General features: G+C 24.7%; 1 protein-coding gene across 4 annotated transcripts in view; it reads left to right on the forward strand.

The window, feature by feature from the left end:
- Window positions 1-15,962, forward strand: part of LOC114132724 (major facilitator superfamily domain-containing protein 12-like) — a 35,851-nt gene that overhangs the window by 2,086 nt on the left and 17,803 nt on the right. The window contains exon 1 of one of the 4 annotated variants that reach the window (XM_027998264.2): window positions 9,335-9,789. The exons of the other annotated variants lie outside the window; for them this stretch is intronic. Coding sequence (XP_027854065.1) covers window positions 9,705-9,789 — 85 coding nt within the window. The 5' untranslated portion in view covers window positions 9,335-9,704. Of the gene's footprint in view, window positions 1-9,334; window positions 9,790-15,962 lie in introns of those variants that run through there. 4 annotated transcript variants of the gene reach the window in all.

Consider the following 15,962-nt stretch of genomic DNA (forward strand, 5'->3'; position numbering starts at 1 on the left):
ATTATACCTACAACAAAAAAAAATATTTTTCTAGAATTACTAAAGCACAAAAATGCCAAAAATTATAGTTATTAGTTATTAGAATATTGAATATTACAAGTAAATCATGCCAATAATTTCATTTAAAAGTTTGGGACTTTCATAATAACATGAAGAATAAATTTAATACTAATTAAAAATAACAGTAACGACACTTTTAAAGTTGGTAACCAACACTGCTATACTCACTAATAATTGTATACCTATTTGTATTTTGATTTTAAAATTTAATATGTTTATGTTCACTATATGATACAATTATTATATTGCATTAAAATTTATAAAAATTGCCTATATAATGCCCCTTAAAAGTTATTTAAGTTAATTATTTATTTAATTTATAATAGTATAAATAGTCTGTTTGCCATCAAAATACAACTTGGTTTTAAAATGAAATAAGTTTAAATGGTATAAAAGTTTTAAAATTTTTCATAAGAAAAAACGCCTTAAAAACATCAAATAGGCAAGAAATATAAAATGTACTATTTTGAAATATTTTGAAATATCAATAACACAATAATCAATACTTACAAAACTTTCATCAAATTAAAATAATTTATTTTAAAAAATAACAGTTAAAAATAATTTCAAGATTATACGAATATTACTATTAATTCTTAATTATATTTTTTTAGTCCAAAAATAAAATATACTTATAATGATCGCTAAATGTTTTACCATCACATTTAAATATAAAATTCTAATGCCATTAGGTTTTGGGTATTTTTTACTAAAGAATGTAAATTAATAACACAATATTATATTGTTGTTCATAGATATATTGTAATTCAATTTTATTCATCGTAATTATGATTTCATATTAAAATTCTATTAAGTATGAAAATCAAAAAAAAGTTAATTACTGTAAAAATAGATCGACAAATTAATAAATAGTACAATTTTAAACGATTCTAAACAATTCAAATCTATAAATTTCAACTAAACATAATTTGTGTTTACAATTCTGAACTAAGCTAATAATGTACCTATTGGCTTTACAATGATGTGTGTTTTTATTTTGTCTAAAAAACCTTTTTGGTGTGGTAAAATTGGTATCTTCGTTATTATTTAATATGAGTTTCGTCATAGTTAGATATGGCTCGCGTCATATTCATTAAATCAAAATTTACTTATTAATTATTATTGTTATGAATTTTAATTTTGTTGGTAAGCATTTATAAAAATTTATCAAATTATACAATATAAAATGGATAATATAAACGGGAGTTTGTAATTTGCACCAAAATGATTATTTATTTGTTCGATTATTATCGAGTATTCGATTTTGAAATATTCGATTATTTCTCAGTATCTTCATAAACGTCGATACTAGATGGACACGAATAACAATAATTTTTGGATATTTTTCGCCTTATCTAGTAATTACATTTAATTTTTTTAATTGGCCAACTTTTTTTGTACTCATAATAATACGATTTTATATAAACTTACAACAATATGTGTATAAGCTCAGCTATTTTATGAATAAAACTAAGCTAAATTTATACTAGGATATAAAAACTTGTAATTTACTATCGAAAAATTTATCGATTTTAATTTTGGTGCAAATTATAATTTCTATTTCTTACTATCTGAGGATGGTGCAAATTACATATCTTTATTTTGGTGCAAATTATAAACGCATTTAAAAAAAATGGTGCAAATTACACATGTTGTAAATACCTATTTTGAGTAAATTTTGGTGCAAATTGACTACAGCCATATAAACATTTTGGCTTTTGGCCTATAATTATATTTGTCCATGTAGCTCACAAACAAGTGCATATCGTCCACCCCTGATATAATACCTACGATTAAATGTTTCGGGTAATTGTTGGTGGAAAATTGAATCTAGTCCCTCCTACTTCAGGTCAAAAGTAGAAAATTCCTAGTATCTTTTACTAATTGGGAAAAAGAAAAACGAACAAAAGCTGCATATAAAAGTAAACAAGCATACTAGTTATTGACAAAACGATTTTATTTTATTTTTTAGAAACTGAGACATTTGAAACCAATTTTTTTAGATATTTTATAAATTTAAAAATATTTTGTGTTTTAGATTCTTAACGGAGTAATTATAATTCTATTGATTTTATAATGATGTGGATTTTTTTCTCTTATCGCCTTTTGGGCCTTAAAATGCTTTAATTTTAAATTTTAGAGTTGGATTTCTAGTAGCACGTTGAACCTAGTTGGTATTCTGTGGCTTCAAAAGTAATTTTCTAGTACTATTTTTTTTAATCAGGTCAATAATTAAACACATTATTGTAAAATCAGTATATTTCTCACTCCGCTCAGAATCTAAAAATAATTGTATTAAAACAATAAGTAATTTTCATGCACTAAAATATTTATTAATTCTTAGTTTATAATAAAATAATTCTATAGGTAGGTAAATAGGTAATGTACATTCTTTGAATAATAATACTAGAATTTCATCTGCAGCTTAAGTAACACGTAATAGGTATGTACTTTACCATAGATACTTTACCTAACTTATGTAACCTTAGGATGAAAGTATTACATTGATAAGCTTAAATTAATATTAATATTAAACTAATTAAAATTAAATAGTAATTGTAAATCAAATGATTCTTATTTTTAATAAAAATGGAACGCACTAGTTCAATAAACTAAAATATTAGATGATGTTTTATCTGCAATATAAATTACATTTTTAATAAAATGTTTTACAGTAATTTAAAATATATTGATAGTGGGTATTCAGTGTAGATTATTTTTATCTTAAACAAAACTACGGTTAATAGATCTAACTTTTCTTTTATAAAAAATAATTCATTCAAACAGAATCACCTCTTAGATTGTGAGTCAACCACGTTTTATACTTAAGTTTTAGACATATTTTTTCAAATTCCAAGTTTTTCCAATATAGACGTTAGTCGTCATTACTTTTGTTGAATTAAATAACAAAAATTGTTTTTAATTATTGTCACCTTAAAATAAAAAAAAAAGATAATAACAAATAAATATTGGTAATTAAATAATGTAATATGTGGTACGAGGTACCTATTAACTTTTATACAAATATGACTATATTAATACCAATGTATAGATATAATATAAATTATCAACACACGCATTTATATATAGTAAATTATTAAATTAGTACTTATAGTTTAAAATGTAATATTGCGTATTTTATGATTCATAATTTAATCGGTCCTTATAAAGTCGAGACCTACCTACGTCTTAAGTATTAAAAACAATATGGTGCTGATTGAATGTTTATTAAATATAATTTGTAATTTATACTGTGTTTTACGTTTTATTTTCTTAAAAATTTAAACTTTTTATATCGATCGAACAATATACTCGTTACAATAAACTGTACCTATAACATTTTCTGGTAATAGTTTTAATAAAAAATCTATTATGGTTATTTGTTTACAGTATAGCATGACAATGTTATTATGTACCAATTTCACTTAACATAATGCATTCAATATATTTATGTAATTTACTACCTATAGTACTTAATTTATTATATAGTATGTGTATTATTAGTTACTTAGTTACTTGTTTTCAACATATGTATTTTATAAATGAAATTGAGTGATATCCTTCATAAAAATTGTTTATCTTACTGTTCATTATTAATAATTTTTTATCGTTCATCAAACTACTATAATTATTAAAATTATTAACATATATAATACTATTTTTCAGTGTATAGATATACAAAAATAGTCTAAAATGCCTATTCGTATTAATACATTGTATTTGTCGTATTTTATAATTTTATTGTTAATTAAGATTCGATACTTACGTCTAAATTTGCTAAAACATATTTCATTATTATAATATATTAATAAAAATAATAATTTGTATGATAGCGTCTGCGTGCTTTTATTGATATAGAGGTTTTTTTCAATGTACATTGTACATTAATCCTTATATCTTACAACAATTAATAATCTAGTCTTTAGTGAACCGCAAGTCTACCAGTTCATTATATTAAGTTGAGTTCAAGACTTCCTGAACTGAATATATAATTATATAATCTATATAACAAATTTAAATTTTTAAATTATATGTGTGCCAACAATACGTATTTTATACAAAACACAAGAGTATATGTTGTTAAAAAAAATCAACATTAGTCATTAAAAAAAACTATTTCTTTTATTAATTTCTGGATTAAAACCGTTTTATTGGGCTAGGTTTGGTTATCCTGGCGTAGGCAATATACTGCATTAGTACACTTACTACCGCAGTGTTGTTTATTATTTGAAAATTAATTTTTTTTTTTAAAGTTATACAATCCGTACAAAATTCCGCAATAAACATATGTGAAGAGAGTAAGAAAAACATAAGTTTAAACAAGTAGTAACTCACTAGTAACACTTAGCTTGGAAGTTGGAAATGAAAAAAGGAATAGAGAAAAGTCATGAAAAGATAAGAGAAAAAATATATAACTTAATACACAACATGTTTTGATACGTCAATTTTTGTAAAGTGTTTGATTTGAAAGTATATGGAGGGGCATTAGTGATTTTTCGTAATGAGATAGTCTGGTAAGTTTGGATTATGTTTAAATTTCTTTTTTAGTTGCACCTCACTATTGTAGACTGTAAGTCCAAATCGATTTTAGTGCTCTTAAAAAAACAAAAAAAATTAAATCTCAAAAAATATTATTGCCTTTCTATTTTATTGTAGTCTTTGACTTTATTTTATATTTTAGTATTAATTAAACATTTTCGAAAAGTGTCTACTATTTTCCTGTGTGGTATAATTCTGCAATTTTCAAACTTTTATGTTACCACTATTACGGATCTGTATAATGATAATTGGACTTAAAAAGATCGAGTATAAATAGTATTATTATTGTGTATCTATTCTTATCTTTTGTCTTTAAGAGGACGTTACATATGTATTTGTTGTTTCTGTATTATTTTAAGTGGACAACATAACACATATACGTTCAGAAAATCACGTTTAGCTTCGTTAGTTCAAAAATTAGAGTGAATTGACCTATTATGAAACTTGATGGTAGGTTAGGTTAGGCTATGTTCGTATGTTGTTGTCTTACGATAGTTCAATTTTTTAGCTAGTTATGCGTATATAATATAGCGTAAATTAAAAATGATTATAACTCACTTAAAAACTAAATAATCGTAAAAAACCATCATACAAACACAGATAATTTTCTTAACATCAAGTTTCATAATAGGCTGATTTACTTTAATTTTAAAACTAACGGAGCTAAAAGTGAACTGATGAGCTTAAATTTGCTATGTTATGCACTTGTAAAACGGAGACAACACATGTGATGGTGGCGTCTTCTTAATGATTAACACAAAGATAATAATGTAATACAATGATTAATACGATAAATACACCACTATGCAATGGTATTGTGCGCTTTAACGACTTAAAAATTACAATTTCCATACAAATATAAATTCGTTAAAATATTGATTTTTAAATATTTTTAATATAGGTACGTAAGGTCCAAATTTTCTAATACTTTAATTTTTAATAAGGATTATTCTAGTAATATCAATTTCTATTTTTGATATTGTTTAAGTATTGAAACTGAAAGTTGAGCGAATAGTTTTTTAGTTATTTGACTTTGTGTACAAAGAAGAACGGGCCCTTGATAATGAGGCTGGTGGGTTTGAAAGATATAAGGGTCTATAATAGTTATTTGAAAATTTTAGTAATTCATATTAATATATTGTATCAATGTTTTATAACTTGTTAAAAATGTTCAAGAATAATAAACACTAGATCCGATGTTAAATCAAATGATAGTTTGATAATCAAACTATAAGGTACCATCTACTACGAGTATATGTCTTATCGCGTATCACACAATTTTTGTCATCGATCAATATATTATACGTTGTATATTATATAGGTATTAATACTCAAAATATAAATAACTGAAAAGTACAGTAGCCATTGAGGTTAAAATATAAATCATTATTTTAGTTTTAGTAATATTACACTGCGTGAACTTAAGCACATATAGTATAAAATAGTATATAGGTAATAATATAATATACAACAAACATAAATTTTTTATTTTATTTGTTCTGCCATAGTTTAAAATTAAATTGGGAAAAAATTACGACTTCTTGTAGTGAACAATTATACACATGGATTAGACCGAAAATGTTTAAAAAACGAGTACTATAAATGCGTGGATAATTGTGGTGGTCGTCCAATATTAAAAAATTTTAATGTGAAGTCCAAATTCCATAATCACAATCTTGTATGTTATGAGTATAACTCATTGGTATTGATTTTATAATTTTTAAATTTATATTTAAATGATGTGAATACTGACTATTGAAAAATGACAGGGTGTCGGCTAACTGAGAAATCTCCATGTACACTACACCAATCGAAAATACGTATTTCTATATAATACATAATAAATAAGGCAAAAATGTTAAACTCAAATATTGACACTACTAACATATTATCTAGTAGTTGTTATTAAATAGTTTTTATAAAGTCCTTAGCAGTCTTTTATCTAATGATAATATTGGATATAAATTATTTAAAATATTTTATAGGTTATATGTTATGTTTAATATATTATTATTTAATACAATTATTATTTAATGAAAATATCCTAAGAGCATGTATGTTTACCTATTAATAATTGATTAAAAATTAAAAGGTATGTGAAATTCAAAAATTTTGTTGACCTCTCGCTACTGTAATGGGAATTATTTATGATTTTATGAGTTAATTAAATACGGTGTACCAATATATATAAAATTTACCAATAAATTCCATGATCTATGCACATAATATAAATTAAAATATTAATTTAAAATACAAAATACATTACTTTTTTTAATGAAGAATCTTTAAATATAATATGACATAAATTGTTTAAATAACAATTCGATCAAAGAATAAATGTATGTGCCTCTACCTTTTATATTTACCTACAAAAAAAAAAATAAGATTTAAAAATATGTATAAAATAATTATTTTTTAATTTGAAAGACTTTTCTAAAACCAATTTAATTAGTTTGGCAGATTTTAATTTCTGAAAGCTATTGTAACATTATACATATGATAATAATTTATATTATCATGTTCTCTAAGTATTTAATCATATAAAAAATAACTATTAGGATATCATAAATATACTAGGAAATACAAATTAAATTGAATTTACAATACTTATATAATATACGTACTATAGTTTTTTTTTATCGGTTTTAAAATGATTTATCAGAAATATGTTTATAAATTCATCTGAAACTATATCGATTATAATAAATACACATGGGCGTGTAAATAAAATATATTAGCAATAAACGATTAAAATCCGAATGCGATATATAATAATATAGGTTGATAAAAAAAAATGTATAGTTTTGCAATGCTTCTAAAAACATGTTAAGGTTGTGCCTTTGGTTTTGATTTGATGCAATGTTTAAAGTGAGAAAAATTGTATAGATATACAGTATATATATATATATATGTATATAGTTATAAAACTTGAAATTTACCAATCCTTATAAAAGATGATTTGAATCAAATAAAAAACTACAAATATTCAAAAATTTGACAAAATAATTGTTGTTTATGTCGTATTGCTCTTCTGTCTATAGATAAAATAATCTCAAAAATTATGATTTGACTTTTTTTGTAACAGTATACTATTATACTATTACAGTATCCTTATTAATATAGGTTAGGTTAGGCTAAAATTTTCAATTCGAATACGTATTTATTATATGTATAAAAACGAAACGTTTTTCAAAATTATATATGTTTTTAAAAAAGTATTCGTTGCATTTATCCCTTTAAGATTAGGGCCAGTAAAATTTACGTTGTTAAGTAGAATATTGCATTAATGGTTTTGACACATTTACAGTAGGTGATGATAGATCTGATGTTGGAGGTAATTTAAATCTTGAGTAGGTATACTGAATCTATTATTTTATTACCAGTTATAACTATACTCACTCCTATTGGGTAAATCAACCACATTTTTGCTTATATTACAGTGGTCAATAGTTAGAATATAATACACATTAGGTCCGTTCGATAATACTTTAATATGTCTTACCTATAACCAGGTTATATTATTGACGTCGTATAGGAAACCAAACGCGATATTTTCAAGTAAAATATATAATAATTTTATACAACATTTAGCGTACGTGTTTTTGTTTTTCCATACACACTGCATTATACTTAATTATTAGTTATTCTAATATATATATATATATAGGTATGAAGATTTACGCACACAAAAGTTATGTTCAAATATACTGCACCCATAAGGTATACTCGATCTATATATGTATTATGTATATTAAAAGTGATTCTTGACAAGTCCCAATAAGGAGGGGGTGTTATATTTGGCATATATATATTGTATACATTTATCTTTTTTTCCTTTATTTATAGTAAATATTTTATGTTTCGATAACGATAATTATCCTCAATGGTTATAAATTACTGTTACTATGTGAATTTACACAGCCTAAGGAAGGGGGGGCAACCCACCCACACACACTCCTCGTAAAACTGTCACCGTCTGCTGTTGTACGAATATAATATAGAGTCTATACTGTAGTGTAGCGTTATCGAACGAAATTAAAACAAAGATCTGCTAAGCAGTTCACCACGCAATCTTGTATCAAAAAAAAAAGAAACTGAAAATTTAAATAAACGATTTAGATGATATACTACAAATATAATATAATATTTAGAGCAGCGTTTCTTAAACTGTGTACCATGGAACCCTGGGGTTCCGCAAAGATCACTTCAGGGTTCCACAAAACTTAGCACTTTTTTCAAAATTTTTAAAAAAATCACTCTTACAAATCTAACTCAACATATGTAGTAGCTAACGGGAAAAATATATTTAATGTATTAACGCTTTTGAAATAGAGTAGGAGTTTTAATTATTAAATTGTAATAATTGTTACATAATTAATGTTGAAAACTAAATAAAAATAACTAAAATTTAAAAAAAAATGTAGGGGTTCCCCGTTAAAAGTGGACACCAAAAAGAATTCCAAGGATATAAAAAGTTTAAGAAACGCTGATTTAGAGTAAGAACATTTTTTATACGTAACATGATGTATATGTTTGAGAATGCCTTTGAGTTGGATTGTTCAAACAGTGCCCACAGACGTGCAGTTTTTACGTATATGTGTGCCCAATAAGTTTATTGTTTCATTACACACTCGATAAACTGGTTAAGTGTAGGTAATATACTATATTATTTATTACAGTTCGCGTAATCACTGCCGAGGGAGTTCGTAATAATAATAATAGTATATATTATATTTACTCATTCAATGTGTGGCACCGAGATAAGTGGTCGCCAAATGTCTGTGATCGCTGGTTGGTCGCTACTGGTCGGCTACTCGTTTAACTCGCGTTGATGAACAGTAATTTATTTCACTGTATATCCGTTCGTAATTTTCCTCTAGAGGTATCATTCGGTCGTCTCGCGTGCAAGACTATTATACAATTCAATATTATATTATAAATAGTTAACACTAATACAATTTTTGAAAGTCCATCGTGTTTTTTTTTTATTCGCTTTCAATTAAATATTAGATACAATATAAGTAATAAATAAAAATTGTATAGTTTTTTTAAACTTTAAATTTTAATCCAATTTTAATTATTACTTAATAATATACATATTTAAAATGCCTACAAATAATCAAACGGATCAAAAAAAAGGAGATGACCAAAAGCGTGCCATTCAACTTAATCAACTACCAGCACTACCAGGTATTATAATTATACATACGTCTTATACCATCATCATTGTCACCTCGCTGTGTTGTATTTTAGTTCGTGTGGTGGATATTTATGCATAATTTAGTAGTTATAAATTCATTTGACCAGAAAAATTCACTTAAACTATTTATGACCATCGTATGACAAAATAATATTATATAATGTGTTTTTTGTTTTAATATCTCATTAAGACCGTGCAAATAATCAATATTTTATATCAAATACCTACAGTTTGTGTAGGTTATAGTACAGTTATATCAATGATAACTTTATAGTTTATACACATATAATTATAATATATTGGTAAAAACCGTAGTGTCGTTCATTTCCAAAAATAACTATTCATACATAGACGAAACTAGACAATTCCCTTAAAAGTAGCCTGATCCGTAGTTTCGCCTATGTGTAGGTACTATATGTATAGGTACATATTATTTTATTCATTTTAATTATTATCATGCTTGTTTCTATAGCTGAGTCTTGTCAAACTTTATTTTTTATTATTAAAACAATATACATTTTTATGATTTTATATAATTTTCATTCTTTTATTATTTAATTGGATAATAACATTTTATTTAATGATCATAATAGTAATGTAGGTACTTTATTTGTTTGACAATTTCAATTAACAAAATTTTTGAACCTATTTAACCACAATAAAGTCAAATGGTTTTGCAATTATTTTTAACAAATAACTTAATAACTGAGGCTAGATTTTAGTTAGTATATTTATTTCGATTTTTTAAACATACACAAGTATTTAGTAAATGATATCTGTGATTTTTATAAGTAATGTATTGACTAATTTGGGTATAATTTGTGTGCGTTTTATCTTTTGAATCCGATGTACTATTTCGATTGCAAACTATTAAAATGACTAACAAACAAATTTATTTAATTTTTTTGTTTATATTTTATGCTCGTCATTAAAAATGAGATCATTCATTCACTCGTTTATCGCACTATTTTTGTTGACAATATCTCGTACAGCTGTCAGTTATGTATGAAATATTCTGTTAAAAATAATCGAAACAAGACAAATATTAACGAAAATTATTTTACGGAATTATCATTTCCATCATCCATCCACAAAATACACATATTGCCGACAAAAAAAGCGACCCGTACACACAACGGCGGTGTATATTCTGTTCTTATATGTATGTATGTATTATGTATATGTAAATAAGTGTTACTCGTTTCATAATATAATAATATGTTAGTCGACAGACAAGTGTTATTAATAAGAATACACATTGAAATGTACGTCATAATAACATATATTATATAGGTGTACTAGTAGGCACAACGGACAAAAAGTTTTAAAAACAAAAATATTCTCGTTCATATACAAAAATATTTTGGAATAACGACGTCTATAATATCATAATAATATTCTATAGATGAAACAAAAAAAACCTCTGTACAAACACTTATCATTTTAGTCGTCAGAATTCTTACAGATATACTGTAGCACACGAGACGCTGCAGTAGATATTTAAAGTTGTGTAACAAATTAAAAGAATAATGAACTATGAATACCTATATGTAACTAAGAGAACTGGGAAGTAATGAATATTGAATAATGACACTCATTAAACTAAACCCCTTATTACAAAACGCAAGTTCGCGTCAACAAATAAAAATTTTAGACAAAACATATTTAATATGTAATTTAATTTTTTATATACCCTGCATGATGATATGCTTACTATATACTGTATACGTAGATAATTATACTCATTGTTCTGTTATTGGGTATTGATATTTATAAAGCGTCTTATCGATGAATATTTCTTCAAAGTTAAATTCGTCAAATGTCCTATAATAATGTATGCAACCTACTGTTATGAATTCATTATAATACAGCCATTTAAATCAATTTTTTTGATTCGTGTATGTCAACGTTTCAATATGCTTTTGATCAAATGTAGCCTAAATGGATGTTTAATTTATCCAATTACAGTTAATATAATTTACGATATACGTGTATACATTATACACTATTTTAAATTGGTATTTTAAATAACGTTAATATGTTAAATATCCTGACAATAGGTATTTTTTTAGCATCTTATAATCTAGCATTAAGTCGTATTATAGTATACTGTGTAAAAATTGTATAATATTACTTATTTATATAGGTATATATGTTTAAACAAGTGAGTTTTTAAACCATAAACCTATTATGTGAAAAAAAGTTAGGAAAAACAACTTCTGCGTTCGTTCGCGAAGTAAATACAACCGTAAGTAAATGAAATTAATTTTATCGGTATCGTTATTAAATAAAAAATCATAATCCACACCTAAAAGGTCATAATTTTTTTCTTCATATTTTGCAAGTAGTTACCTATATTATAAGGTGGCATCAGCACTGACTTGAAATGCCATTGTGTGCTAATCGCTAATAACTTACATATACGAATATTTATTATGACATGACACCGAGGAAATTAAAAACAAATAATAATATAGATTTTAATACTAGGTAACTTTATCAAATTTAAACTTATAGATAACTTTAATAATAACTTTATAATGTAACTTACTTAGGAGTAAATTTTTTATTTTTTATTGAAATTTATTTCCATTAGAAAATAGTGTTTTCCGGGAAGGGTGGAAATTTAGACATATTTATACGTAGGAACAGTTGACCTATTTTGCAAAATTTCGATCTATCACTGTCATGATCGGTTATGTTTTGCACTCATATAATATAATATACGGTAGGTGTATAGTGTATACAGTATGTCAGTATACTTCACATATGCTGAGTATCATGCAGTTTGTCTGTGTCCAGGGTTCAATATTCAATTCCTCTGCTGGTCTGGTTATTCACACACATATGTATGTATAATTTATCAAACTATATAGAAGGCAGGCTAACAAAACTTATCCTATAACGTTATACCACTTATACCTATATTGAGTGTCGAAGAGTGGCAAAGGTGTGTAAAATAAAAATCTCTTCGATCAAAAATTATCAAATTTTAAAACATCTATCGTTAGAAAAATGATCGTTAAACTTTGTTGTATTATTTTTAACGTGTTCTGTAAATTGTATTTATGTATTATACTACATGGCTACTCAGGTGATAATATATATTATCATGCTCATTAAATGCAGATTTACTATGCAACTACAGATTATAGTATGTTGTATTCTATATTACTATATTATAATTAATTGTCAAAAAATTAGAAGGATCAAAGTTCATAAAACTACTTTATTATACGCTTCGATAAACTTCTCATAATAATACACTTACAATACGTAATACTTATAATTAGAAATTTATTAATATTATTTTTTGTTTTTGTTACTATATTATGTGTATAATATATATTATATTACATAGGTAATACATATTATATTAGTATATTACTAGTAGTTTATTGTTTACTATCAATGCGTAAAAAATATAGTATAACTGTATAAGATTACCTAACGACTGTATAATAACACATAACGATGGACTCAGGCCGAATATAAATTTATTTCAGTACTTATTACTACCGACACCTAAATGCAGTATTGAAAATTATATTAAGTATAACATTTTGAGACATATCATGATTTTTTAACCTATATGAACATATCATTGATTATGTATAAATGTATAGTCTCATCTAAATCGAGTAAAATATTATAATCATAAGTAGTAAATGATGGTACTACGCACTAAATAATTATGATAACCAAAATGTTTTTTTGAAACATAACATTCGATTTTTACAGCTAAATGTATCGCATAATTTACTTATTGAATGTATATTTTTATTTTTACTTTTTATTCATAAGCATATTATATATAAATGGTTTTGTAAATTTGTTTTTTGTAACACTTATGATTGAATAGATTAGGTTCAAATATATTATGTATCAACTATTTGAATAAACAATACATACCTACATATTAGAAAGCAATTAATTGAATGCCTATGTAGAAATATAATGTAGGTATATATCACATTCATCGATATTCATATTTTATTCTATAGATATATTTTAATATATAATATAATCATGGGCGCCCATAAGTAAAATTTTAGGGGGGTCAAAATAAAAAATTCTCAAATGTAAAGATAATAATTATATTATGGTAATATTTATTGAGTTACAAGTTTTTAATATTTTTTGTCCAGGAGGGGCAAGTGCCCCCCCTTGCCCCTCCCAATGGGCGCCCATGAATATAATAGTTTGTGCTACTATTATTATTACTAACGTAATTATTACAAGTTATAATTTATTAGATTTAAAAATGTGTGCGATAGATAGTATATGCCTAACCTATATCACACAGTAGGTATAGTAAACATTAACGATAAAAAATTATAGTATAAGTTGATAAATAAATTGGAGAAATTATAAAATACAGGCACGCCTTGCATAAAAAATCTATAAAAAAATAATTTCATGTAAAAGTGTAAATATTATAATTTATAACCTATAACCTCTGTTTTTTTTTTCGAACCGTTACATGGATATAACTACCTAAATCTAAAGAATGTTAAACAGGTGTCTTGCGTCGTCAACCCGTATTACACAATACTCACAAAATCCAGTTTTCGGAAATGGCAGATTTTGCATCGGGATTAAGATTGTGTAGAGTATCTTAACATACTATGTTTACTCGCTTGTGAAATTTAAATTATATCATATTATATAAAGTATTACTTATTGTTTGTAATTTACAACTTCTGTTATTGAACACTGTTTATTGTAGTTTTTAAATCAAATTGTGGATTTAGGTACACATGGTTAGTATTTTATTTTACGATAGCTGTAGTATACAAAGTTTTCCGGAAAAAAAAACCATTTAATTTATTAAGCTAAAATCCTATCCCGAAAAACTGTTTAAATAATGTTAAAATGTAATTTATATCATCATATTTCAATCTTTAAAATCATATTACTATTCGTATTATTTTGTTCGTATCTGAATAAACCTATATAACATAAGTACATCGTAAGTCGTAAAAATAAGTTATACAATATAATATTAACATATAATTTTGCTAATTTTTCGTTGTGATACTCTTCTCTAAAATTGGCGCATTAAGACCAAAACCATAACTTTTCAACAATTTATTAGGTACCTTACTCGAAGAAATTTATTTTATTACATAATTTAAAAAATGTATTTTTATGATAATAGCATTGATTTGGTTACATTAGAATAAGTTAACGGTAAATTAGGTAAGCTCCTTAATCTTCAATATAGACAATTAAAATATAGTAAATTATTATAACTATTTATTTCTGTGTAGGTATACTCTATAAAAATGGTACATAATATACATTTTGTTCACTCGTTTATTAATTATATTTTTTATTAAGTCAAACCCCTGCGTGTCTGCGTATTTAATAAATACGCGAATATTTTTTTTATTCGTAATAAATTTATAGACTTATTAGTTATTATAGATCTATTCTTGCGGTAAAATCGTTCGTTGTGTAAATGGGCACCTACCAACACTAATCGTATAATATTTGTAATAATATAATATCATACATTTTTATATTAGTTTAATATTATGTTATTATAAGTGACGTACAATTTAACAATTTAAATGTGTATTAAAGTTTAAAAAAATAAGTTTATTTCTATAATTTCCGAAGTGTGCATAAAATATTATATTTACAAATATAACTGATAAGAAATGTTAAATTTCAATTATTAAATATTCGTTATGTTGTTTGATTATAATAACTGATAACGCTAACTATTTTTGCATCGTAAAACCATTAATATTAACGCCAAATAAGATTTTTCTAAGAAAGTTGATCGGATAAAACAATATTTTAACAATAGTTTACCTTGTATAATGTATATGTAATATGTATAATATTTTATTGAAATCGTATCGTTTTTATTGTTTAGTAACAATATTATACTAATTATTTTACAAATTTTTAATTTATTTTTCTTTTATAGCGACATTATTCTGGGAATCTATTCAATTTGTGTATTTATTTGTATATTATCACCGTTACATAAGCATTTTAGTTATTATAATACACTTTATATGCATTATATACCTACAACATTCAAAACACTTGCTAAAAGTATTCAATGAAATACTTTATACCTAAGAAACAACTATTCTCCTTACACCTCCACAAAAAAAAAAACCAATCGAATTTAATTTTTCCCCAT

Source organism: Aphis gossypii, chromosome 2 (genome assembly GCF_020184175.1).
Source record: "Aphis gossypii isolate Hap1 chromosome 2, ASM2018417v2, whole genome shotgun sequence".
In the NCBI taxonomy this organism is placed as follows: Eukaryota; Metazoa; Arthropoda; class Insecta; order Hemiptera; family Aphididae; genus Aphis; species Aphis gossypii.